The sequence below is a fragment of the Cygnus olor genome, chromosome 14 (assembly GCF_009769625.2).
Source record: "Cygnus olor isolate bCygOlo1 chromosome 14, bCygOlo1.pri.v2, whole genome shotgun sequence".
In the NCBI taxonomy this organism is placed as follows: Eukaryota; Metazoa; Chordata; class Aves; order Anseriformes; family Anatidae; genus Cygnus; species Cygnus olor.
Genome location: NC_049182.1, coordinates 1,096,290 through 1,123,548, shown reverse-complemented (window position 1 = coordinate 1,123,548; position 27,259 = coordinate 1,096,290). Strand labels below are relative to the sequence as shown.

Genomic DNA, 27,259 nt, shown 5'->3' with positions numbered 1-27,259 from the left:
TCAAAAAAAAATTAGAGGAAGCCCCCCAACAGCCCACCTGTTACGTGGTGGCTGTAAAAGGGAAACCCAGGAAGAGAAGAGGACTTGGCAACCCTTTAAAACATACAACTAGTTTCAGTTCGCTGTTACAGCTGAGCATACAATGGCTCACCCCTCTTTCACAACAACACAGTAACTGAGCAGTAACAGTCAAAATAAGAAGGCACGTTTGCATCCCCATCACAGTTCCCCTCACTGCGTAAAGCAGTGATCTTTAACACAGTAACTAGATGGCGCAGGACTTGGGTAAGGCGCGTATTTCACACTGCTGAGAAGATTCATCTGTAACTGGCTTAAACTACAGCTTTCCTTTTACTGCCAGCATTCGAGTACAATGGGGTTCAACTACTATTTAAGATACATAACACACAAATATGCAATGGAAAACAAAAGTCAACTTCCGTTTTGCAAGCTAGAACTGGGATTGAAACCAAGGTCATTATAGAGGGTGTAAATTAGTAGAAATTACCAATTTGGGTTGGACTTGCAAAAACCTACTCAGCTATCAGCCAGCTGAATGGATCATTTAAAATGGGAAAAAGTAGATTACGTCTTACGTGACCTATCGTTTATCTAGCTACCTTCACTCTCGTGGCACCTTTTGTCATATGCTGCGGGACACTCCTAATCCATACCTTTCTGACAAACTAGTTAACCTTTTTGTTGCGCGTTTCCAGAACTCAAAACCTGATCTCAGAGTTACACTAGGCTGACAAATCACAACACAGGCTACTAAACCCAGAGCAACCCCTCCAAATAATGAGCCTGGGTTTAATGTCAAAATAAAATGATTAAGTAAGACGCGCTTCAGTATGTGCCATACATTGCACACTGCTGAGTCAGACAACATTTAAAGCACGGCGCTTGGCCGCGCCAAGCCACCGGCCTTGGCCGAAAGCCAGGCCGAAACAATGAGGTAAGACAAACGGACAACTGACCTTGGCCATTTCTAGCAAGGGATCCCTGCTTTCCCCTTCCTTCGAGTAAAACGTCCAAGCCCAAAGCGACTCCCAGCTAAGCGGTGGTGACCGAACAGCTCTTGCTGGAAGCAACGCTCCTGGCTGCGGCCGACCAGCAGAGCTTCCCCCCAAAAAGATTCTCCTCCTCTTCCATGACTTCTCGTAGCTCTCGCCCTTCCTTAAACCTCCTTAATGATCCTTATCCCCCACAAGCTGGAGCACTAGGAATGATTTCAAATGTAATACTAGAAGCCCTAACGCTGCCAATGGGGCCCAGTTTTTGTAAATTCTGGCTGTAGGCTAAGAAAGAAAAAAAAATCTGCGCTGCTGCATGGCTTCTCGTCGTCTTCCACTCCCCCCCCAACAAGCCACATCTCCAGGAAGTGAGAGGAATAAAAAAGCTGAGTGGTATATGCATTAAATCCATTCCTCCAGAGTTCTGCGAGCGTGTGGCACTGAAATCATTCCCCTGAAATTTAACAGATTTCACTGGCATTTGTGCAGTACGCCACCAATAGTATCATGTTAGAGCCAGATACCATCAAAACCTCAAATTCTTTAGCAAGGCATTTACCAAAACCTTGCGGCTTGTTTCGCTCCTCTTTCAGATACTGACCCACTTCTTCTATTAAAGCAAATCTACGGCAAATTCTCACCGTCGGCCTCCTTTCCCGCTGCTCCCCTGTCCACTGTTCCCTTAACCTGCTGCCTTCCGACCGACCGACCGCTTCCTCACGCTGCAGGGACCTCGCCAAAGCCACCCCTGGGAGCCGGCCCCGAGCCTCTCCTGCCGCTCGGGGCTCCCAGCCTGGGGAGCTGAGGCTCCGGGCAGCACCTCCACGCTCTGCACACCCGCACGGGCACCGAAGCCTCGCCACGGCCCCAAGGCGCCGACGGCAGCGTCGGGACTTCTGCCGATTCATTCATTTGGAGCAAATTTCTGAAGTTTGTGTTCTGCAGGCTAGCTGCGTTAACTTCAGAATGCTTTCTACTTCTCGTGGTGAAACCCATCGGTTTTCTCAGCCCCGATGATCACGTATCTCATTAGAGCCAGCATGCTGTGCTAGCCTCAGGGAAAAAATAAAAATAAAAATCACTTAAAAACTGCACGGCAAATTTAAGACTGCACGTCTATAAAGAGATGTTACACGCTTTCCATTAAAGCAGGAAAGCTAAATACTACCTGAACACAAGAAGAGAACTGTAGCTTTTCACCCATATATTTAGTACCTAATTAACATTTTTGAACAGTAAATAAGACCACCAGCACTAGGAAATATTTCCTACCGGAAACTGAAGTTTAGCAATCCCAGCCTTCATCTCACAGAATCAGTACCATAAAGAAAAAAGCAAAACAACCCCAGAAAACCAACCACAGGAACCTCGCAAGGTAGTTCTTCCTCTGTTTCTGAAACAAACGCTAAGCATGCCAATTTTGTTAAGTCTTCTGCATGAGAAATGAACAAATCTACAATGCATCAACTAAAGCTAAGTCAGCTTAGACCAAATATTTCTGACAAAGTTTAGGAAGAAAGAATTCCTGTTTCAAACCCCAGGATTCACTAGCATCTCAAAGTTATTTTCAAAAGAAGATGGGATTGCCCCTATTGTAAGGAAAAAACTATGCAAAAGCAAACAATGTTGGTTTTAGAATTGGACTTGTAGTTTTAATCTATTAATAAAAAATCAGCGGGAAATAAGAACAGCTTCCATCAACTCTGGAAATAAAGCATTTTTAAGCAAAACTCAACTTGAGCCACCCCGATCCCTTTACGCATTCCTTAAATTGAGGGAAAATAATCCATTATCTTAAATAAGACAAAAGAAACCATTAAAATACAAAACAGTCTTGCAGGAAGCAGGAACCTGCAGAACAACGCTGTTAACACCACACAGTGGTTGAGGCAGACTTGAGCCTTCAGATGCCTCCTTCTGCTACGGCAGGAGCTGCACCGCGGGTTGCTGCGAGCTCTCGATAGCACGCCTGCTATCAGTGCCTAGTCGGTTCCAATAAAAACATACTAAGCACACTCCCCGAAATTGCTTCATAAAAGCAACGATAACATCTAGCACTGCTGTCCTTTTTACTCTAGGATCAGATATATTCTGTACACATTAGTAGCTTGAGTGGGTTTTTCATCACAACATTATCAGAAACAAAGCATGTAAAACTGGTGTTTATGAAATTCTCCAAAGCCTGACAAACATTTGTGTGTAAACCGTTCAAATACGAATGCGCTTGGTTCTAACTAAATAGTTCTGTAAAATAAAAACAATGCATGAACTTTACAAAAATTCTCAGAAGTGCTGTTTCCATTATGTACGTGGGATCTGCTCTGACATTCATCTCCCAACCCCAGAAATAGTTGTTCTTGCTTTGATACAGATTTTGTAATGATTGTCACTGAAGATAAATATATGGGAAAAACACACACACACAAACATAAAACCAATGAAAAACAACATGGAAGTTGCACTGGTTATGCAAAAGGTAACTACAAAGGATTTCTACTCTGTCACAATAAGTGATAAGGCACATTCAATATTCATACATCAAAATGGGATTCCTCCATAAATCCTGATTTTCCTTCCTGGTTTCCCTACACTACAGTTTGCTCTAAATACGTCACCAAAGAAAAACACATCTCCCCTACAAAAATCAAAAACTACTACAGAAATTTAGAATGAAAGCAAATTAAAAGTTGTCTTCCTGAAGCGACCAAGGAATGCTCACACATCTCATTTCAACCGTGGGAAACCAGAGCTAGCAACGTGCAAGGAGACGGGCAGTTAACACTCTGGGGATCAACTGTCAGTGGGACAATAAAAAAAGAAAGTTAAAACAGATACTTCATTAGAAGCCCACAATTACTGGTTTTATGCATTTGGACTTGAAGAGCCATTTTCTAACACTCCACTGAATCACACCACAAAACTCTTCCTCAATCGAGACCGAACACCGTGCTTGTGCAAGGCTATGTTAAACACGGAATAGCCAAGAAAAACACACCACTAGGCGCTCGTACTGAAACCAGAACCTGTCCTCCGACTGCGAGAGGAGATGCAAACAGCTACCCATTGAGAAAGCTGCCACTGTTGTGTTTACTCCAGAAAGGCGAAGCCTTTCACTTGAATATCCGTGCTATTGAATTAGCTGAAGAAAACCCTACTACAAACACGCACTCGCCGGATCCCTTAGAATACCCTCCTCCTAGAAAGCCTCCTATAAGCAAGCCCTCCTCCAGTTCGCTGTAAGAGTTAAATTTCAGGTATGTTTAAATCTTACTGCAAATATTCTTATCTCTTTAAACGCAGTTATTAAACGAACTGCTGAGTATTTCCTACGTGGAATCTTGTTGTCCATGTAAGGTAAATGCAATACCAAGCAAAGCTAAAACTCTACTTCAGCTTAAATGTAATTCTAGAAATTTACCCAGCAACCAAGTTATTTTTGTGCTTAACATTTAAGTAACACTAGGGGGGAAAAAGAACACCACAGTGATTTATCCTCTAACCCTCGAGAATGAAGTAGCTTTTGTATACACTTAAATACTTCCCTCTATACTGCCTTGTGTATGGATCCTTCCACCACACATTCAATTCTCCCCTTAGGACACATTTTAGATTTATTTTTATTTTTTAAAGCCTGTCAGCTCCCCTCCTCATTTCCTCCCTTTCACACCCGGAGTTGAGTACCCGGTGAAAATTACTGCCGAGCAATGTAAGAACCACACATCGGTGATACTCGATCAGGCAGCCGTACACAACGAATGAGAAAGTGACGATCGACTTGGAGGGGAAAAAAATAAAAAAGCCAGCTTACATGCAGTTGTGCTAAACATACTTGAAATATTTTAATAAAGAGAAACAAAAACTAATTACCTTGAATAGCCATTAGAGAAAGCAGGTCTGCCAGAAAGGTTGAGCGTTCCCAAAGGAGCTAAAGTCTCATCCCCTGATCCCTGGCACCTATTCCAATTTTCCGAACCGGCAGGAAGAGATGGAATGATATTAAAAATTGGTTTCTGATCCTGCTGCTGAGAGAGCGATGCAGTATTTAAATCATAGTGATACATTTGTCCCCCAGAGGTACTGACACCATGGATAGATATGGCAGAGACTTTAGTACCCAGTAGATTAGACCCAGAGAAATTTGCCTGACAATAAATTGGGCCCATGTTTTCCTGCTTTATGCCAGGAGTACAGAGTTCAATGAAGTCTTCCTTTTCCGTTTTCACTTGAGGCATTGGCATTTTGGAACTGGGTAAAAGGTCACCACGGTCATTAATTTTAGGTTTAGTGTCAGACAAAATAGGAGGCTTGCAGTCTTCCCCCGAATTTCCTTCCAGGAGAAACGCATCGTCTGTGGATATCGGGGACAGCAAGCCACCATCATCGAGCAACGGGTCAAGCCTCCACGGGCTCCCATTTGGCTCTTTGCCAGGCGATACTGGTGGCAATTCTAAGTCCTGGAGAATATCCAGGGTGCTTTGGTCTTCAGAGAATAATTTCAAGTTGCCACCATTAGAGCCAACCTGGCTTTGGACTGACGCTCCCGGCTCTAAGGGGACGCTGCGGCCAGCCATGCCAGGGAAATCCGGCTCCAGCGGCACCTCAGAAGATGCTGCTCCCTTTGCGTCCTCTGCCAGGCTCGAGGACTTGTTCAAGCTTGCAATACTTTCTTCCAGGAGCCTGAAGTCCGTTTCTCCAGAAGAGATGCCAATTTGGCCCTGCTGCGAAAATCCAAGGTCATTTCCCATCACTTTTGCATCTGTTTCACCCATATACAGTCCCATGGAGAGTGACACTGCCTTGGAGAGGTCTGGCTGAGGCACATTGTTTACTAATCCTTTTGAAAAATCAGCCAGAGCAGGTTGCTGATTGGAATCTGAGTGAGAAGACACAGGGAGAGGAGATGTAGATACAGGGGCTTGCACTGGAGCTCCACCCCTGAAGGGTGGATGAAAGTCCATCACAATCCCTCCTTTGGTACTGATGAGCACATTTTTCCTCGTTTCGTCTTGATCTGACGAGTTAAGCAATTCTTTGGAATCCATTACTTTCAACATTAGCTATAAAAAGATAACAAGCATTCAAAGTTAGCACACGAAGGATATTTTAATAACAGAATAAAAAAAAAGGCCTAAATCATTAGCCTAGTGAACCTCGTTTAACTACTTTGAGAACGAGAGCACCGCAAGTCAAGTTACAAGCGGATGTGTGCCACATCTTTCCCAAACCCACTGTTTTTGGTTTTTGTTCATAGCTGAGTGGTAACATGATTTTTTTTTTATAAAGCTTTGCTAAGCCCAGATGAAGCAGTAAGCCTGCCTGCACACAACTCAGAATCGGACTGCAACGTAGGACAGCTTTCTGAACACTCTCTCAACCTCTGTTATCCACCTTAGCAAGCAAGGAAGTGCATGAACTGTTGAAGTACCCAATTCACAAATTTCAGAAGGTGACTTCCCCCCTGGTATTTAAACACATCTTGAGCAGGGAAGGAGAGAAGGCGTTTACCACTTCTACGAGCCGGTTTCCCCTCTCCCTGCAGGTCCCGATGCATCACTCACAGCAGGCAGAAGCAGCCTCCCTAACCCAGTTCTCAAGCTCGGTATCCACCAGCCAACCAAAATCTAAACATTTTGCTATTTTCCAGTAGCTATACAACCACCGCACCTCAAAACTCTGCCTAAGTTCAGCTCAAAACGCAGCTTGTGAACCTTGAAATTAAGTCAATGCGATTCTGTAAACAAATCGTACATTTACAAATAAAAACCAACTAAAACTAAAGCAGGATTTTTATTAACTTCAGAAACTTTAAGCGCTCGTCACTACTCTCCGAACACATCTAACGCCGAGGACAAACCTCATCAGTTTCATCTGCTTGTGTTTACTATATTTATTTTCAGCACGGAGCACAAATATTTGGAGAACAACTGTAAATTCGGACGCAAACTTTCTATACGGCTCGCCTGTTGCCTACAACCGCCTGCAAGGGGCCGCCAGGGCCAGCTCGGGCCCGGCCGGAGGGGGGGGGGGCCCGGCCCCCCAGGCCCCCCCCGGGCGCGGGGGGCACACGAGGAGCTCACACCGCCTTAACGACGAACCCGCCGGCTCCGCGGCCCGCTTTCCTCAGCCTGCTGATGAAAGCTCCAGCTCTCTGTATGCCAAAGTTAAGGCTGCAATCGACAGAAAAGTCTCCGTGCGTAAAAATTTTAAGGTGGCCCCAGCCGCAGCCGGCCCGGGGGAAACTTCCCCAGACGAAACCCGTCCCAAGGCCCCGCGTTACCCCCGCTAGGTCCGAGCAGGGGGTCTCTTACCCTCGTTTCCCGAGCCGCCAAACCTCCCGAGCCGTGCCTGGGGCAGCGGCAGGGCGCCCTGACAGCTGCCTCCGAGCCGAAACCGAACCGCGGAGCGCAGAACGGGCCCGCGGCCGCCGGCCCCTCGCCGAGCAGGGCTGGGGAGCGCGGCACGGCCATCGGGGGGGGGGGGGGGGGGGCACGGCGGGGGCCGGCCCGCAGCGCCCGCACCGGGGCCGGGGGGCTGCTGTGCCTGCGGGCGGGGGCAGCGAGGCGAAGCCGCTCCGGCTGACAGCTCCCCCGCCTCAGGAAAAGCAGCGGCGGCCCCTCCGGGGTAGGAGACGCGTCAGGGACGCGGGGGCACGGGTCCACCGAGCGGGGAACACCCGAAAACGGAGCCGCGAAACGCCTAAAACTGCGGGATCGCAGCGAAATCTGCCTCGCGAAGTACAGTTTTCAGAGAAATGTGTCGAGACCTGTTGAGCCGTCTCGCTGGCACACCCACTTCTGCAAAATAGGGCCAGCCCCATGGCTGCCTGCGCGCCCCGCAGCGGGCTCCGCTCCCCACTCCCCCGCCGCCCCCCCCCGCCGGGCCGCTCGGCGGGCGGGGGTCGCGCAGCACCGGCCCCCACCCCCAAACCTCGGGGGGCTCCCACCGAGACCCCGCCGCCGGCACCCTCCTGCCCGCCCCCGTCCCCTCGGGGGGCGCTCCCCGGGCCTAAACCGCGGTGCCCCCCCCCCCCCCCCGCCCCGGTCGCGCCCCCCCCCACCTCCCGCGGGACCCCCCTCCCCCGCCGCCCCTTACCTCGTCCAGGGGGGGGCGCTGGGGCTCCTTCAGCCGCCGACTGCCATCGCGGCCCCGCGGCCGGGGGCGGCCTGGGGGAGCCGGCGGGCGGCAGGAAGGGTGGAAGGGGCGCGGGCGGAGGAAGTAAACAGCCGCCCCTCCTGGAGCCGCGGCGGCGGGCGCCCGCTTCCCCCCCCCCCTTCCTCCTCCCACCGGCCCGAGCCCCTGACCTAGTCCCCGCCCCTCCCTCTCTCTCTCCCTCCCTCCGCCGCGGCGCCCCCTCCGCTAATTAGCGCTAATTGCCGCCGCAGACTTCGGTCCCTCGCTGCCCGCGCCCGGCGCCCTCCGCGCCCGCCCCTTCCCTTCCCTTCCCTTCCCTTCCCTTCCCTTCCCTTCCCTTCCCTGCCCGCCCGCCCGTCCGCCCGCGGGCCGGGCAGCGCGGCGCTCGGCACGGCTCTGCCCCAGCCCCAGCCACAAAATGGAGGACGGCGGCGGCCTCCTCCCCTCCCCCTCCTCCCGCCCGCCTCCCCGACGTGCAGCGGCACCGGAGGCGGCCGGCACATGGAGGGGCGGCGGCAGCGCCCGTTCCGCTCAGCTCCGTGCCCTGCCCGGCTCGGCTCAGCACGGCCCGGCCCGGCTCGGCGGCCCTCGCGCCGCACCGCGGGGCAGCGCCCGCCGGGCCCAAGCGAGGGGGAACGGTGCGACCTGTTGGCTGAGGCGGGCAACTGCAGCCGCCGCTCGGGCTCCGAGGGGCCGCCCGCCCGCCCCGTCCCGTCCCCCCGGCGGCCGTCTCGAGCCTCGGGCTGCCGGAGGGGCCGCCGAGGGGCAGCGGGGAGCCGCGGGGCCGCCCCGCTTCTCTCCTTCCGCACTTCCCCAACTTCCCGGCGAGGGGCAGCGCCCCGGCCCGCAGCCGCCGCTCCCCCGAGGGCCGCGGGGTCAGGGGTCGAGGAGGGCTCCCCCCGGCCCCGGGTCTCGCCCCCGGGCCGGGCCGGGCCGGGCCGCGCTCACCTGCGCCGAGCCGGGCGGGGAGAGCGAAGCGGGGGGGGGGGAACCGGCCGGGGGGGCGCGGAAAGACGGCAAAAGGTCATGGGAAAGGCGCCTTCCAGGTCAAAAAACCGCTCCTGGGGTGCGGACAGGGGCTGGGGTGGAAGGCGTGAGCCCAAGTCCGTGGAAGTCGGGAGAGATGAAAGCCCGCAGAGTAGCTGAGGGGATGCCAAGGGGACAGGGAGGGGAGGAACTGTCCCGCTGCAAGCACTGAAAGCACAGATGTTTCCATCGAGCAGCGTGCCTCAACTTCACAAATCACGGTAGCGTTTCCCTAAGAGACTAACAGATTTTGACAGTTTTAAAGAAACAACTAGGCATTCAACAGATCTGAAGCTGGATTTAGATGCAGAGGCATCAGGAGGATGAAGCACTGGGGTGCAACATCCACAGCGGTTCAGTCTGCTCGCTGTTGGGACAATCCTGTTTCACCAGTCATTCATTCCTGACAGATTCCTGGACAAGAAAAGACCAGAAACCGTCACTGAGGAAGTAGTCCAGGAGTTAAAAATACCAATGAAATAAAACAGCAAAGTAGAAAATTCTGCTGCCTTGGAGAAGTGGGGAAAGCTCAGAGGGAACAGGTTGCTCTTTCAGGGCAGAACAAGTGATTTTTGGCTTTCCCTGGAACTGGTAAAAATTTAGGTGATGGAGGGGGAGGGTGGTGATTGCCCTTTTACGTGCGTATCGATTGTTCTGATTCAGAACAATTAAATGAACTTGGAGATGATGACCAGATAATGCCTGTACGAGAAGTGTGTTGACAGACTGTTAGCATCTAGAAATAGTTAGTATTGTACCCAATAAATTACTTTGCATAATACAGGTTACATTAATGAGATAGGTTTTTGTCTTTCCAGCTATTTAAATCCAAATTTGGGTATTCTTATACCAGGAAGGGAAAGAAAAGGCCAAATAAAAGCAATGTTTCAAAAGCACAATTATTCTGCCCTTAATTTTTAAGTAATGAGTTGGGTTTTTTTTTAGTGCAATGCTGACTTTTGGAAGATACTGATATATGTTACATGATATGCAAAATAAATGCACAGTGTGTTAATCTTTTAATCATTTATGTTGTACATATGAAAAAATGTTTCTAAAAATCTAGATATTCCTCTTCGATACCCCTTAATCTAATGGATTTTTGCAAGGCATATTTAAAATAGCATTCAAAACTGTCTTCTTGTGCTTTTTGAATGATGTAATGAATTTACAGCTAACAGGAAACACTTCTTCCTATCCAAGGGAAATAGAGAAGTCAGACTATTCACAAAGACTACAGAATCTTTGCTACCAGGTACAGGAATGTTGCAGGGGACTTCTGTATGAAACAAAGGCAAGAATGTGTCCTAAAGCATGAAATCCTAACGTACTTCTGTGACTATACCTAGCAAATTCACTTCAATTTATTGCTCTGTGAACATTCTACCATAGAAACTGTCTGGCATTTGGCACCCCTCCTACCCAGTGAAACTTTGCTAAACTCAAGTCTAGGGTATGTATGGAAGGACATCAGCCTGCGTAGGAGAGCTGTAACACCGCAGTATGCTAGCTTCACTCTCAACTTTCTGTAGACTCAGGGAACTTGTTTACCAAAGCTGTTTATTTCTAAGACATTTAGATGAAACATCTGTTTATAAACATGCTCAGATGCTTGATTAAAACTGTTTTTGCATGGTAATGAGTAGGACATTCCTTTTCTAATGAATAGTTCAGTATCTTAATATCATCTTTTATCCAAAAGGGCATGATTTTAGTTTGCTAAACAGAATTTATCTACCAGCATCACACAGTGACATTGTACAAGAGTGCAAAACAGTGAGCAAATAGAGCATCCTACAGGCTTTTCGTGAAGGGAATGCTGAGGCAGACCAGACTGCGATATATGCAGAAATGGAATTTGGTCAGGGTAGAATGATTTACATTCTTACTCTCATGAAGGACGATTTTTATTTGTTGGTAAGCACAGCAGCGCTCATTACAAGGTCATCGTTGGTAACACTCACAGTAAACCATATAGCTGCAGACACGTTTGAATACAAAGTCAGGTTTGTTCATTGTCTTCACTTGGCTGCTATACACGAGAATTCTTACTTTTACATTTGTCCCCTTTACATATCTTGTATTGAACCGAGCAGAAGAAAAACCTCAGGTATTTTCTGCTTCTAGTACATAAAGCTGGGAAGAGAACATTGCTGATCCTCGCTTCTTTCAGCTACAAGTGCTACTGCAGGAGAGCTAGCGCAAAGCCCGTGGGATCGAGGAGTGGCACTGCCCAGCCTGCTCACCTGGCCCTGGCCAAAGCGTTCTGGCCTCATGCGAGTAATGCTGTCCGACTGAACAACCTGAACATACCTTCTCCTTTTCTTTTCCTTCAAACAGAAAAGTTCTCTCAGGTACTCCTACATCCTGAAAATACACATACCGTAAAACCATTGTCCAGGGGTAACATGGTACCTTGTACATAACTCAAAAATGCATTCTGCAATAACAGTCAGTTAGATAAACCCCATCCTTGTTAGTACTAGTCCTCTTCTAAATATACAATTTTTGCAATATAACAGTCATTATAATATCACTGTGGCTATTTTACAAATGTTAAATAACTAAAAAAATGAAATTTGGTTAAATAACTAAAGAGTTCAAATACAGGAGGTTTTTATGTCCATCTCAGGACATGTAATAATTTTGTATGTATAAATATTTCATGTAAAAAAAATATATTTGGAAAACTGAGAGAAGAATTATTTCTAAACAAGTTTTGATTTGAGGAAGAACTAATAAATATCTAGAAAAAACAGGATCAAAAGAAGGATTGAAATGTATTTTCTACAACCGCATTTTTCTGACAATAAAAATTTTGGCTGTAAATCAGTGTATAATTTTGAAAGAGACTGAGCAAGTAGGGCTCCAAGTCTGGTGAGCATCCAGCGTACCCAGTAGTTCTGGGGAGCCACAGGCAGAGAAGAGTGATATTGAGTTCTCAAATAATAGTTTTTAAAAATATGCAAATGTCTGTACATTCCTATGCCACAATATAATAATGTTGCAAAGGTAATAACTTTCAACCTTAACAAATACTAAACATGGACATTAAAATATCTATTTAACTGTAACCATTATTAAATCATTAAAACATAATAGAACTCATAGAGATCAAGCAATTGATGGAAACCAAGAACCAACTTCAGATCCGCGTACAGCACTCCAGACCAAATGTCCGAAAGAAACGTCTGAAGCACTGAAGAGAGCTGTCTTGGTTTGCCGGATGCAGACGTAAATCTGTCTGTCTGGGGGCTAGTGTGGACAGTGCAGAGAACCCTAAGACAAGGAGGTGATGCCACATGCGACTTTGAAGTGAGCTTGCAAAATGTAATCCACAGGAAGCTCATAGGTGAAAAACTGGTCTGGAGTCACACAGGGAAAAAAAATTAACCTACTCTAAACTCAAGGAAACAACTTTAAAATGGTCGTGCACAAGGAAGTTTAAAATATGGGGAAATTTCTTCAGTTACAAACTGCTGACAAGCCCAATAGGAATGGAGCTGACACATGGGTCCCAGTTGGCAAGCATATATAGGCCACTAAGGATCTGTACTAAATCACTTTTAGTGCCAGAAACAGACTAGAAAAAGAAAAAAAGAAAGATTGAAGTTTTTCCAGATGAAGTGATGTGCTCATGAAATACAATAGCAACAACTTTCCCTGTAACCTTCAAGAAAATAGTGTCTGAAATGGTGCTAGCAATTAATGGAGATCAAGTTCAATTGGTTGGACCTACTTTACATTGGCAGCACAGAGAAGTTTGCAGGCTAAGTGATTGATTTGCCAGTATTTCAGTTAAAGTACTGAAATGGACACAAATGATGTCTTTGATCTCTGAAGCAATCAATAAAGATAAGCTAAAGTTAAAAAAAAATGCTGAAGAACAAGAGCTACAATATCAAAGGCATTGCAGAATGGAAAGAATTTGGTCAAACCACGGGCATGGTAGCACTAGTGACCAAAAGTCACATTAATGAAATAAAATCTTACTATATAAATATTTGCAGAGATACCAGGAATTGGAAGATGATTATTCAGAATTATACAGAATAAAGAATTTGCACTTTTGTAATAAATACAATGTGAAGTCCACAAATAACAAAACATAAACTCCTTAACCTTGCTCCGAAGTACCAAAAATAAAGGTTGCATAGCCTTTTCCTATGAAATGCTAATTCTGCATCTGTGCATCTGACAGCTCATGCAATGCCACAGTTTTATAGGAAGACCTTTTCCTCCCTTTGCAATCTGTTGTCTCTACAAAAAGGCAGTGACATGCCTAGTATCTCATGCTCTTCACAAATGCAGATCCTTTGAGATCGTGGTTGTCTCATAAGGAGGTCAGTTTTGTCTCCTATCAGCTTGTAAGCAATGTTGTTTAGTTCTTGAACATACATCAAAGTCATTCAGCCAGTGACTGCAGTCTGTCAATAGTTTCCCAGCTAAGCCAGAAAGGAAAACCATGTTCCCCAGCCGCGGTTTCCACAGGCAGAGGATCACGTTTCCTTGCGAACAGGCAACGAGCAGCACCCTCATGACTGCAGATTTATTTGTCTGAATGGACTCCTGGGCCCAAACTCAATCTAAGTATGCATTTGCTGTTAACTTTAGTAGGTCACAGGCTGAGGCACAGAGGGTCTGTGCCATGCCCTCCTTCATCCTCTGCAGGTTAATAGCTCATTGTATTTTTTTAATTTCTGTGTTTTTTCCTGTCTTTATTCCCTGTCCTGGTCCTTATTCTGTTCTGCTGTACTGCTATATTTTATGTTTTGATTTCCCATCAGGCCCTTCACTTCTACGTGAACCACTGTTTTAGCTCTTTCACCATGCCATTCGGGGATCCTTCCTTTTTACATGTATGGGTCGGTTTCATCAGGATCCCTTTATCCCCACCTTCTCTCCCGAGCGCTCAGAGAACAGAATACTTCCCCCTTCCTCCTCCCAGGGCTGGACTTGGACGTGTCCTGCCCCAGACCACAGTCAGCTTCCACCCCTGCTGGCTTTAATGGAGATGTCCTGTGGCACAGGGCTCTGCCAGATTCTCAAGGCAGGCGTTAGCACACCTGAGCTGGTTCAGGCTGGCAAGCGTGTTAACCTGTTAACTGGGAAGAGTGAACAGTAAAAGGCTGCATGTGCACTGCCAATTGCAGTGAAGTGGTATTAAGTATAAACCCACTACAAGCATTCAGTTCTGAGGTGCAGAACTTTAACCAGGAGGGTGAAGTCTGTTGGCCTTTCTTAGGCTCGTGCCTGAACAGAGAAAAATCATAAAAGTTGTCACTGGAAAGAGAAAAGCGCACAGAGTAAAACTGTGCATAACTGCAATGAAATTGAATTCATTGAAATGAAACACACCTCCAAGCTCGTTATATCAATATGCACTGAGGAAAATTGAAGCCTGTATCCAACTGATAAAGCCCTGCACAGGGTTAAATCTCTTTCTGGCACAATCTGATATCAACTTGCTCTAGTTCCATCAGCAGAGCTCGGGCCTCGGTGTTTACTGAAGCCATAAGAACAATCCAAGTGCTGAATCCCCCTGCCCTGGGTCGATACTGACAAAACATTGAGAGCTGCTTTCGTCTGCAGCTGTTTTGTGTAAAAATGAAATCTCAACTGCAAGTGGAAATTAATCTGAGAAGGTTATGGTCTTACTGAGCCTTCCTGAATGCTAGGATGTGGATCCATAACAAACGGTTGCAATACTAAAATGCTGCAACCAACAGACAATAGAAACACTGTTCAGAAATTGGGGGAGAATTAATTGGGTTAATTGAGGAGGAGGAGCACTTTGAGACAGGCATTAGGGGTGAAGTCATATGTAAGCGCGCACAAATAACTTTGTTGTTTTTAAGTTTTGCCGAAACATCTGGCAACAACATGCAAGGAAGAGGAAACTTTTGTTTTATGCATCAAGACCTCTCTATGAAGAAAAGAAAACTTTAGCTAATTACAGGATGCCTGCAAGAAAAGAACCACCTCTGATTTCCACCAATATTTTTTCCTGCAACACAATGCCTGGTAAAAATCAGCAGCAAGTGACAGAGATTCCAGTGCAGCCCGGGACATGTGGTGATACCACTGCCCCTCATCCAAGGCACACGAAGGTGGCATGGGCTCGTCGTGCCATGGAGGCCCAGACACTGCTTGGAACAGCACAGAGCAGAGCCTGGGCACGGAAATTTGCACACTCATTGCGTGCTTGTAGTCCCACAGGGCAAAAATACTAACAAAAGGGCAGCAGGGAATGCAGGGATGGGAACGTTGCCTTGCTACTGCCTGAGCGCAGGAGGCAATCAATGCCGTACTCTGCAGTGCTGGTGCATGTGTAGTGCCTCGCGTAGGACAGAAACCGGAGTGGGGTGGGAGCTCCCTGTGCTGCTGTGCAGTCCTCCTGGCTCAACTGTGGCTTTGTCCATTTAGGAACTACCTAGAGAGGCAGATCTTACTGCAGGATGGAGGCCTGCCCTTGCTCACTGGTCTGGTGAGAAGTCCGTGAATTGCCATGTATGAAGAGTTAGTCAAGTGCAAATGATAAAGAAAATAGGATTTGATTTTCCGTTTATGTGCTCCTGTTGGAGACTGGAATGCTGTCGTAGTCTGGAATGCTGTCGTAGTAATGGTGCCACAAAGGGGCAAATTAACAAACGCTTCCAAAGCAGCCATGGTACTAACATGCTGAGAGTCTGAGTGAATATGGAAGTGCATTACCGTGTAATTCCGACATGACAGACACATTGCAGGAGTACAGAACACAGCAGATGATACTTGTTTTGTTTTGTTTTAAAGCAAGTCATACCTTCCCATGTTAGTAATTACAAATCATGTTCTATAAATCTGGGGCTTGTTAGCAGTAAAACAGAATTATATACAACTGGGTTTACTACAAAAAGAAATTCAGGATTCCAGACTGCAAGTTTTAAGCTCAGACTCTTAAGTAAAAAATGTAAGTAAAGGTATAAGCAAAAGAGAAGTGTTACGACTAAAAATGTTTTATGAAATGTCAGATACCTCTTAAAACATCTGTCTTTACTGCAAGAGATATGACACCTCCTTAAATTGAAAACATAATTCTGATTTCTGCCACATTTAGTACCACAGATGGGTACAAATTTAGTCTGATCCAAGCCCAGGAGTCAATGGGGAGGAATCTGTGAATTGCAGTGCATGCTACATATGAAGAAAAATTTTAAACCTTTCCTTAAATATCACACACCTGACATGGAGGAATTCATAGGAATTAAGTAAAGAGATGGAAAGAGATGGGACATGAAAATTATTTTTTTTCTTCAAAGAAGAAAACACACAGTATGAATGAATTTGGTGCACAGTCTTGATCTTTTAATTACTTTTAGAAAAAGTGTTCATAGATGTCTGTCCTTATACTTCATGTTCCATCTTACTTATACCCTGTTGATTTGTTTTGTTTGTTTGTTTGTTTGTTACAGTATTTGCATGAGTATAACTTTTAAAGGACTTCAGTTTTAAACAGGTTTCTTCTGTGATGTTAGCTGGGAGAGTAATAAAAAAGCTAAGGTTATTTGCTCAGTAAGATTATGCTTGGCATCAGTCTGACATCACAGCAAGCGGTGCCAAAATTGCAGTTCCAGAAATAAAGATAAATTAAAATAATTTAATTTTATATTGAGAGGTAAAATAAGTTTAAGGACAACCTAAATGTTATGGTAGTACAGCACCCTTTAACACACGTGTTTATTTTGTCACGTGTTTCTACATCACCAGGAGCTCCGAGCCCCTGGCTCATACGTGGATCCCAAACCCTTCAAGAAAACAGACAACTCTATCACAAACAGATTCATATGAAATACTCTAAGGAATAGTGCCTCTCCTGCTTTTTATTCAGCAGTAGCCTGAAGGCAGCCACCTCCAGCCCCTCTGCCTCCCCAGGCAGGCGACGGCGGCGGCGGCTGGGTGTCGGAGCACAAACCCCTCGGCTCGCAGCGAGTTACACACCTCTGCTTCGGTTCACTCTGGGCATCTGGCTTGTCACTTCAGGAGTTATCAAAGGATATGGAAGCACTGGCACGCTTGCAGGCACGCTCTCACCTATCCCACTCTGCGGGCATTACCTCAGCAGCACGGCAGGGAGCTCACGCAGGGTATCGGACACAACCAGGGCCGTGCACAGGAGTGCAGTGCCTGGACCTGGGGTAGGAGTGGGCAGGCCCCGGACAGCTGGGCCGAGACCCCCAGGATACCAGGTGCCAGCATGGCCTGGGCAGCTGGGCCCAGGCCACCAGGCGCCAGCACGGCCGGTGGGTTGGGGCCCTGGTCAGCGCGGGGCACAGCCTCGGGCTGCGGGGCTGGGGTAGCCGCACCGTCGGGTTTCTGCTCCTTCGAGGTCTCTTTCTAAAATTGGCGATACTTTGGTATCTGTTGCGTGTTGCATCACAGCTTAATTACATGCTGGGTAAAACAAACGCTTTCTTTTGTTTCTTTTAGGCTGCAATTTAATGCCACTGACTCTGGTACCATTAGAAAGAGCAGATAATTGTTGCCTATCCGCCTGATAGATCTCAGCTCTCTTATCTTGTAGGCCTCCCACTGCCACCCCTCCTCTCATCTGAGGTTTCCCTTCTTTCCAGACTCTCAGCAGCTGTTTTTGTGCTTTAATTATAATTCTTGACCTTTTCTATTCCTTCCTTAGCTTTAACATACACTTTCCAGGATGGGCAGCCAGAATTGCGTTCACCATACAAGATACAGTAATGCAGGAATGCTCTCTGGCTTGTTTTCTCCTCCTTCCCTCACAGTTCCTAACTCGCTGGTAGCCTGTTCCTGACAGCCAGCAGCAAGCTTGTGTTTCTGCAGAACTATGTATCTCCAATAGCTCTTTCTTCCTGGGAGCCAATGCCTAATTTACAGCTTGTTGCACACATCCACATACATTTCTTACTTCATTTTGTGCTTCCTTATGTGTATTACTTATAATTTACTGGCAGTAAGTTCAGCCGTCTATTCTTATCATCTAGTCACTCACTGTGGTGAGACACTCCTGCAGCTCTTTTCAGATAGATTTCGCTTTTGCAACTTTGAATAATTTATCATCACCAGCCAACTTTGTCACCTCCTGCCACCTCCTCCTCTTTTCCAAGCCATTTATGAATACCTTGAATGGCACGGGTCCTGTACAGATCCCTGTGGGACTCCACTAATAATCTCCTTTCGCTTTGAAATAATCTATTTCTGCCTACCTTTTTCTTCTGTATTTTAAGCACTTTTTGACCCTTTAGAGAATCTTCTAATTTTCCCTTGATAGCTCAATTTATCTGACATGAACGCTGTACTGAAGTAGCAAGAAGTAGGGAGTAGAGGAATGGATCTGACCTTTTATTAAAAAAAAGCAGCAAATGAAACCCATACGCCCAGTTCTGCTGGATGGAATACCTACCTGGGTGAAGCTGGAGTAACTTCAGGAAATGACCACAGCCATGCTGAGAGGAGCAAGAGCCTGACATCCCTGCACACAAACGACAGCAATTCTCAGCTGACTACACAGTTTGAACAGGAGGGTTCAGCCAAACAGGCTCGCTTGCAGGATTAAAACTCCCAAATTTGCAAACTTTTATGCAGGAGTGTGTTAGTGAAAGAATTTGGGTTAGAAACACAGCTGTAGAATTTGACTCTCCCGGTCAATGCAAAACATTCTAGAAAATGTATCTCCTTTGGAAAAAAAAAAAAGTTTTTCTCTGTTTTTCAGGTATTGTGTGAAACGACTCATTAGTGTGCAGGTAATAGCCAGACGCCCCTTCTGTCACAACAGAAAAGCTTATGTGATGGTAAAAGTTCTGCAAATGTGGTGATTTATGAGGCTTACCACAGATGAGGAGAAGCTGGCACTTATTACTAGCTATGAATTATTATAAACATTTCTGGCAGCGAGCTGGTGAGCGTGCCTACGCTTCCTACGCACTCCAGGCAGAGCTGGTGCAGCTCCCATCCCACTTGCAGCCACAGCCCAGCACTGCCGGGTCTGCACGCCCTTCACTTCGGGGAGCTGCGGCCCACTGGGTGCTTTGAACAATCACACAGAGAGCCACCTCCATCACTGCCCTACGAGAGGCCATCAGACGCGACCCAAACAGTTGCATCCCTTGTTTTCCTGTGGTGCTCTCACATGGACTCTTTAGCTAGCAGCCCTGCCATGTCACCTGTGTCTACGGGCACACGGAGCCTTCAGAAAGCTCTCAGCATGCGTTTGGCTTGTCTGGGAAGGGAAATGCTAGCTGCCTTATGGTTCTGATCAGGGCCAGTTGGGATGTGACAAATTTCTGGAGTGCAAAGTAAAACAAACCAGAGAGCGAATAACAACAGAGAGGAGAATAAAAACAAAACAAAAACAAAATGGATACAACTGAACATGCTTTCAAATGAGAGCTTCCAGAAGATTGCAGGACAGTAGGATCAAAGCATGGCATAACTATCAAACTGTTTTCTTAAACCTAAACATACTTGGCCCTTACAGCACACTATTATTAGATACAGATTGTGCATATGTGTATGTAGGAGGAGCTTGGGCTTTTCCTGCAGCTGCGCTGAGCCTCGCAGGGCTGTACAGCAGTTTTGTGCAGTCGGTGGCAGGCCCAGCTGGGCACCAGCACGGAGTGCTGCGGGGCACAGCAGGGCTCCGCACCTCCTCCCCGAGACCAGCTCACCGGAGAGCCGCTGGAGCCACGCAAGATGAAGTGCTACAGGGAAGTGGGAAAGGGAAGAGAAGACGAGCAGAGTAGGAGAGTGCTACCGAGTGAACACACGTGGCTGAGAAATATGGAGCCCCTTCTCTGTCACAGCACTCCTTTTGGAGACGTGGGGGCGTGGGGTGGGAGCAGCAGCAGCTGAGCAGCGGTGCCAGCGCCCGCAGCCCCCAGGGCAGTCCCAGGGGACAGCATGGGTGGGTGCCCTCCGGCCACAACAGTCCAGGGAAGGAGAGAGGGAGAAATTTGCCCCCTGCCTTCTTCCCTCAGATGTATGACTCAAGAATTGCCCTGTTGGTCACACGTCTTTCAATTTAAACGCTGGAGGAATATGCTGAACGGTTAAGGCTGAAGTGAAGAGGCTTGGTGCCTCAGCTCTGCCTTCTATAAACTGGCATTGCCTCGTAAGGCTAATATAACTCCTAGTTTATAACTGTGAAGCTCTTTGTGATCTGCAGAAGGTAGAGACTAGAGAAAGAAATTTATAAAACAATAAATACTAATCTTAGAATGACTTTCAGTCACCCTTAAAGAGGAAGAAAAGAGCAGGTTATGCACTGTAACTTATATACAGACTCCTGTAGAAATTACAGGAATTGTCAGAGGTTAACATATTGCTCCCAAAGGCTCTTCTGTGCTTATGCAGAAAGTCACATTCATCCTCGTCCATTACTGCAGTAACAAGGCACAAGGCTTGAAACGATTGCAAACGAAAGAAAACGGCATTACGATACGGTCTCCTTGCCAAAACACTGCCTGGTACAGCTAAGCATGCGGCCGTCTGAGAGCTGAGATAAAGAGATGGGAAAATCGGAGGCCTGATGGCAGCCAATGCCACCACCGCTCCATCTGAGGGCGGTGGAGGCTGGCAGGCATTGTGTCCTCCTCCCCGCGCCGCCTGCCCGACCTCGCTCTGCTCCACCGCAGGGCAGCGATCGACCGACGGGTTGCCCTTCGGTGGTTCACTGACATTCGTGCAACGTGGAACTGGATTTGAGAGCATGCATTCCTCTCGTCACCCAGAATGAAAGTGAAACTCAGCGAGTTATTTTTGTCCTCGCCAAACCCGAAGCGTGGCAGAGGAACCTGCCGTGCCTCCCCGCGGAGCGCCCCAGCTGGGCAGCCCCAGCCCCGGTGGCAGCGCAGCGAGCTGCTTTCGGCAGCAGGTCCCTCGCTAGGATGCTGGGCTACAGGAGGCATCTCCCCGAAGGGACCGGTTACTATTTTTATTGAGAGACCTTTCTAAATAACTGAAAAAGAAAACAGGAAACCGCAGCGCTGTGGACTGGAGCCCGAAGTGTTCTCACACATCTGCTGTTACTGGGGCGGCCACCATTAGGCAATGGAAACTAATGGGGATGCTGGTGAGAAGATGAAGTAAGTGCATTTAATCACTGCGTCCTTTTACCTGTACCGCTACCGGTCAACTGGGATGATCCCTCAAATTCATGACACTCGCACAGGACGGTCCGCAAGAGTTAACATTTCAGGTAACATTCCCACTTAGTCATTAAGAAATAGCCTTATTATAGTGAATGGCAGGTAAGAGCTAGAGCGTACCCAGGGCAAATTGCCTGGACAAGGGACAGAAATTATGGGTTATATTAACCAGAAAAGCAATTTGCTGTCAGTGCCTTCACAGTGCATTGTATACCCTTGGCATTTTATAAACAGTTAATAATAACTGGTCAGGAGAAGAGTAACACAAATCAATGTACAAATTCAATTAGGAAGAGAAAATAAAAATATTATGTGAATTACTAAGCAAACCTGATACAGTTTAGCCTTGAGTTCAACATTTGTTAGGTTTGGACGAGAAGGTCTAATCAGATTTAAAGGAGGCTTCAAAAAATTAGTAGCAGATGTGAATGAAACAGATAATGATTTTCATTCTTGATTATGTGACCAAGGTTATAGATAGTGGGGAGGGCGTTCAGTGAAAATAATTTGGCTGGTGTGCTTGCAGCTTTTCTGGTAAAGATTAATACCTTACAGCTTTCTCTCATTTACCAAGGTGAAGAGTGATCAATCCTCAGTTGATCTAAACAGAGATATAAAAATCGACAGCCTCAATTTCCTACTACTTTCCTCAAAATTTAATCAGTAAGGATGATGTGGTTTGCTTCTGTTGAAGGACAAAATATCTTCTGTAGAGGGAAGCGATACCAGGGTTATCCTTCAATATGAGAGGATGCTAAATCTTCAATCTGGTACACGAAGACCTGCATCTTGTTGAGGTGGCCAGTAAAGCAAACTCATGGCCATGTAAAGGGCATAAGAAAGGGAGAAAACACGGGCCAGAGTCACAGACAGGGCCAATCGCTGCATTTTGCTGACATGGAGCCGCACACGCTGAGTGTTTGAAGTTTTAAGCTACCTTTGAACACACAGCGCGGGGCTCAGGGAGCCATGCACGGCACCAGGACCTGCTCTGCGGCCCACATTTTCCTGCTGCAAGGATCTGTCATAACTACAGAAAAGAAAAATTAAAGAAACCAAATGTAAACAACAAAAACATGTACAGCAGAGTGCACAAAGCCTTGGGGGAATCTGGGAACTGTCAGCTGGCGCCTGGTTTCAAAACGGGGGCCCAGAGTTAATTGAGTTTCTGAAACTATTTCAATCTGCATGTAAAAGAAGAGGAATTTGTTGATTGTTGCATTTTCCTATAGGCACAACTGACACGGACAAGTAGGGCGCACTGGTGAGACACCATCACATATTTTCTGGCACTTCTCTCCAGCCCAAAACAAGAAAAAAGTGATTGTGAAGAACATTTTTGAGTCCAAGAAATGGTGGAGGAACCACGATGAAGGAGACTGGTGATTTTCAGAGAATTATAGTATCATTTCTGAACATCTATATAAGTCCTTAGTGAGCATCATTAGTTTATTGTGGTTTAAATAATTAATCTGGAACGGGACTGCTACTTCTTATCCTCTTTGGAAGAAGTCTCTTGTGATACACTTAGATACATGAATGTGTAAAAGCCTGTGAGCCCTGTATAGCCCTGAGGCCTTCACGTCCAGAAATGGTCTCACATTGACAGGGTGACACTGACCTCTGCATTTTCAAAATACTTTATATGATTTTACTAACTGCAGATTTTCAGATGCTCTGTGATTTTTTGAATGCTCCAAACTACAAGAGAACTTTTGAATATTGGTACATAATTCAGATCATCTCTTCATAACATGGCCAAGCTAATAAGTTGAAGCATAAGTGATTTAACTTTCTTTTCCCCTACAGTTTCAGATTTACTTAGTTGTGTTTAGGACCTTTAAGCATTGGAGTGAAGAGCGAATACAGAGACAAATATGTTGTTTGTTTTCCCAGTGCCAGATAGATGGATTCAATTTTCAGATTCCTTAAACTGCCAACATTGAAAAGTCGTAAAAAAAAAAAAAAAAAGAAAAGAAAAGAAAAGAAAAAGAGGGGGGAAGCATTTGTTTTAAAGATCTGTCATGGTTTCTATAAACTGCACAGATTTTTTTGTCATTTATAACAAAATTGATGTCACATGTACATTCTATCACTCGCATCTGATGATGTTACTTTAGTGAGAAGTTCAAATACGGTTAAAAGAAGTGAATATAGTTCTTCTTTTCCCAACCACCTTCATTTTAACCACAGGGGCAGCTCTACCCCAGACCTTGGGATTTTGTTAAAAGGCCCCTTCGTGTTCACGTTGCTCCTCAGGGGAGGAAGACTCTGGAGGCTCAGCAGATACCCACAGGGTATCAATGCTGGGGGGCTTGAGGACTGCCTCGCGGCGGGGCTGGACAGCTGCTGGGACGTGCCCGGGGCAGGGACAATCTGGCTCCAGCAGTGCTGAGCCCCCCGCAGTCTGCCCCTCACCTCAGTCAGCGCCATCTGACAACAGGGATGGAGCCCTGCACATTACACGTTACATCTAAAAAGAGGCAATCTTTTCCCTTCGACACTGAATACTTTTCACAGCTGTGTGCTGTGGAGAGAGGCAAAGAAGAAATGCTCAGGAAGCACACAGAAAAGAGAGGTCATTTCTGTCGAGCTTTTTATTTCCTCTCTTTTAAGTTTGAATTAATTTAGATTGCAATTTTTAAACAAAACTTGCAGCCGGTGAGAATTGGACAAAGTTCCTCTGCTTCCCTGACACTTTTCCACCTTAAACAGGGATAAACACATTCTTCTTTATTTTCAAAGCTTCCTCAAGATGGTAGTTTTCTTATCATGCAAGTTTCCCAGAACACAGATTTCCTTCACCATGCACAGAGGGGTTAAGCTGCAAGCCTGAAAGTCACTGAGCAGGAGGACTTCCAGGACAGCCAGGGAGTCAGCTCATTCCCAGCCAGGAAAGAGATGAAAGACCAAATCCTGAGCTGTAACCCCTGACAGCCTTGCTTAAATAGGACTGGTTCAGGCTAATGGCTGGCTGTCAACAGGAGTGAGTGTTTATAAAAATGCTAAAAATAGTCTACAGTATGATATATGCACTCAAGGGATAATTTGCAAAGTGTACAAAGAACAATTAGGGCCACAAAATCCATCGACTGCAGGGCCAATTGCGATCACCCAACATGGTCACCAAAAGACCACAGGCGATCCAATTTCTGTATTGCCTATGTAACAATACCTAATTTTAAGTCCATGTTTTCCAGTGGGAGAGGCTTCTGCCCAGGCATTTTAGCTCTGCTGGGGTGAGCTTCCTTCAAAATTAAACGTATAGACCCATCTCGGGGGTAGCCTGGCTGACCTCTGGGCACTGGATCTCACTGCTCCTTGCTTTTGGGACAGAAGGCCATCCATTTAATAACCTGGTGGTGAATCCAGGTCCTTCTATGAAGGCTACACATTTCGTTGCAAAATGATGTGAAGTGATATAGGTCTAATCACTTACAGTTAATAGTGTGAGTTCTGGAACAAGCTTTGCATGTAAAGTGTTGGTTGTTGTCCTAGAACTGCTCGCTGCTCTGGAAGGCCTGGAAAGCATTCGTGACTTACACATTACTATATCTTCACATGGAATTTCTGCAAAATGTATTAGCTGTTGTCACCCAGTCCCCATACTGAGTCCCTCTGAGAAGGCATCAGCACCCAGAAAGGTAGCCTGTTTGTAGAACAGTGGTATGTACTGGTAATAAAAGTCTGCCTTGCTTCCTGCTATCTATTAGGAAATAGAGATAACCAGGTATGGGTTAGACATTACCTACACATTGAGAAGTCACAACTGGGAAAAATGAGCATCAATAAGAAGCAATGAGGTAAAAAACAAAACAGTTTTCAATCCATTTCTGAAGAACTGGCCTACTTCAGTGCAGTCTTTCCAAACCAAGGGTGACTACATTTCTCACTCTTTCTCTTGCTGATACGTCACAAGATTAATTTTCCACTTTGCCTTTAATCTTAACTCACAAGGACTAAAACAAAAAGTTGTTTTATGCACTGGGTAATTTTTTGCAAACAGTATTTGAGAAAATCTAACTAGAGCAAACCCTATCTCAGCTTCCTCTGGCACGCATCTATCTTTTTTTCAGTTTCATTTCCTTAAAGGAAATAGACTCATTCTGCTCTGAGACCTTTTATTCCTCCTGGGCGTATATGCCACAGAAAAGTAATTAATATGTAATCACAGACTAATTAAATATGTTCTTTTATGTTTTGCATTTATAAATCATGACTAACAGCCTGAACTCTCAGGTCAACGGACATCTTCATCCCTTAGCGTTGTCAGATTTTCTGTATTCCTGTTATACTCATATGCTTTATATGTTTCATTTTTTTCACTCTCAAAGTACTAGGCTATGTGTTTCAGATAGTCAAGCAACAGTGCTCGCTGATCTGTACAACTCTTCAAACAGAAGTGGAAAAAGAGGGACCAAAGACAGGAAGCATCACCTGGTGATCCTACCGCCTAAGCGCTGTCCTAAACTCCTTCAGAAAGACTTGCTGAACCAGCACAACTCCTTATCAAATATTAAATCAAATGATGATACACAGTAGCTTACCTCAGCCTAATTCCCCTTTTTTTAAGCATATATTTTTTTCTTCCTAATCTCAGAGACTTGGGGTAATTTTCCATTACTCTGCCTGGGTTCCAGGAGGGCCAGGCCTCCGCAAAGAGCACTCTGCCAGAACGCGCCTCGCAGCCTGCACATGCTTTGCACGTCAACAAGATTTCGGCAGGAAAAAACAGGAACTTCATTGCCTTTCTGTCTTTAATACACAGATTACAAGCTTTCACACATCAGTGTCCACTTTTTGGTGTTTGTTTGTTTTTAGAGCTTGCTTGCCGCCGGTTGGAGTGGCTGAGGCCGCACTCCTGGCTGCGGTTACGCCCTCCCCTGCGACGCCTGGTGCTTGGCCTCCACGAGGAGGCTCCGCTGGACACGCTGCAAAGAAAAAGCAGCGTAGCTGACTTACTTCACTTTATTCACAAATATTCTTTGTAACCCGTCGTGCATTTTAAAAAGAAGTTCTCACTAGCAGTCTACCGAAGTCTTGTGTGAATCACTAAACTATCACAACAATCTGGAATAATTGGCAGTTTTCCACTTGAAAAACCTATTTTACTTAGCTTGTGTCTGGTGGGTCTGAAAAGAACTGTTTTTGTACAACATCCAGAATTCCAGGAAAACCTGCAGTTCCCATTATGCATTAATTTCTCAGTTACCAGAAACAATCTCCCACTAACCAGATAAGAGTCTTTTTAATAATTCTGCTGGTGGTGTCGCTTTTACCTTCTAATGGTTAATCTATGTAGCAGCTGGTTCATCCTCTCCTTTCTAATGAAGCTCTGCAATGAGGTTAAACGCCTCCTGTTAGCCTCTGGCAGCTCCCCCCAGGCCATGCGCTCCCTTTGAGCCCCCTGTCTGCCCGCAAGCCCCTCTCTGCGCTGCCCCGCGGGGGGCTCACACCGCAGATCCCACTCCACTGCCCCACGGATCCCACGCCTGGGGGCTTGGAGCTGTGGCTGCAGGCAGCGGGAAGTCTCACAGAGATGCTCAGAAAAAGGAAAAAGGCAGGAACAGATTGAGTCCAGTTTTGGAGGGCTGGACCCCCAGAGCAGAGTAAAGACAGGGGCAAAGGCATTGCTTCCTTCTGTGAAAAAAATCACGGACCATGCACCCTGTTACGCAGTGATAATAGTCCTAACGGGCCTGGTTTAGAACTGCCCACAACATGTAGGAAGCAGCAAGCTAGCGAGAAAATTATATCTTGGAGTGGTTTGGGTTGGAAGGGAACTTAAAGATATCCAGTTCCAACCCCCTGCCATGGGCAGGGCCATCTCCCACCAGACCAGGTTGCTAGCCCACTGACTTGAACAGGCTTTGGTCACTGCCTCCTGCCGTCTGTCCGTGCCTAACTCCCCGTGCTCTGAACCAGGAGCCC

At 46.4% G+C, this 27,259-nt stretch overlaps 1 protein-coding gene and 1 long non-coding RNA gene across 7 annotated transcripts in view; one reads left to right on the top strand and one right to left on the bottom strand.

Moving 5' to 3' along the window:
• The window catches only part of NR3C1 (nuclear receptor subfamily 3 group C member 1), a 67,944-nt gene extending 59,324 nt beyond the window's left edge, over positions 1-8,620 (bottom strand). Inside the window, exons 1-2 of one of the 4 annotated variants that reach the window (XM_040573278.1) lie at positions 8,071-8,620; positions 4,881-6,070 (exon numbers count right to left, since the gene is read on the bottom strand). In XM_040573278.1, the coding sequence (XP_040429212.1) occupies positions 4,881-6,067 (1,187 nt within the window). In that variant the 5' untranslated portion in view covers positions 6,068-6,070; positions 8,071-8,620. Of the gene's footprint in view, positions 1-4,880; positions 6,071-6,518; positions 7,002-7,321; positions 7,845-8,070 lie in introns of those variants that run through there. The other 3 variants (XM_040573276.1, XM_040573275.1, XM_040573277.1) reach the window with 3 other exon arrangements.
• Positions 8,621-19,363: 10,743 nt separating this feature from the next.
• On the top strand, positions 19,364-26,358 carry LOC121077775. Of its 3 annotated transcripts, XR_005824309.1 has the most exons (3): positions 19,379-21,265; positions 22,561-22,710; positions 25,683-26,358. It is a non-coding gene; the product is annotated as an uncharacterized LOC121077775 (long non-coding RNA). The 3 variants fall into 3 exon arrangements; XR_005824307.1 differs by having other exon boundaries at positions 19,364-21,265; positions 22,561-26,358; XR_005824308.1 differs by having other exon boundaries at positions 19,364-21,378; positions 22,561-26,358.
• The last annotated feature ends 901 nt before the right edge of the window (positions 26,359-27,259 follow it).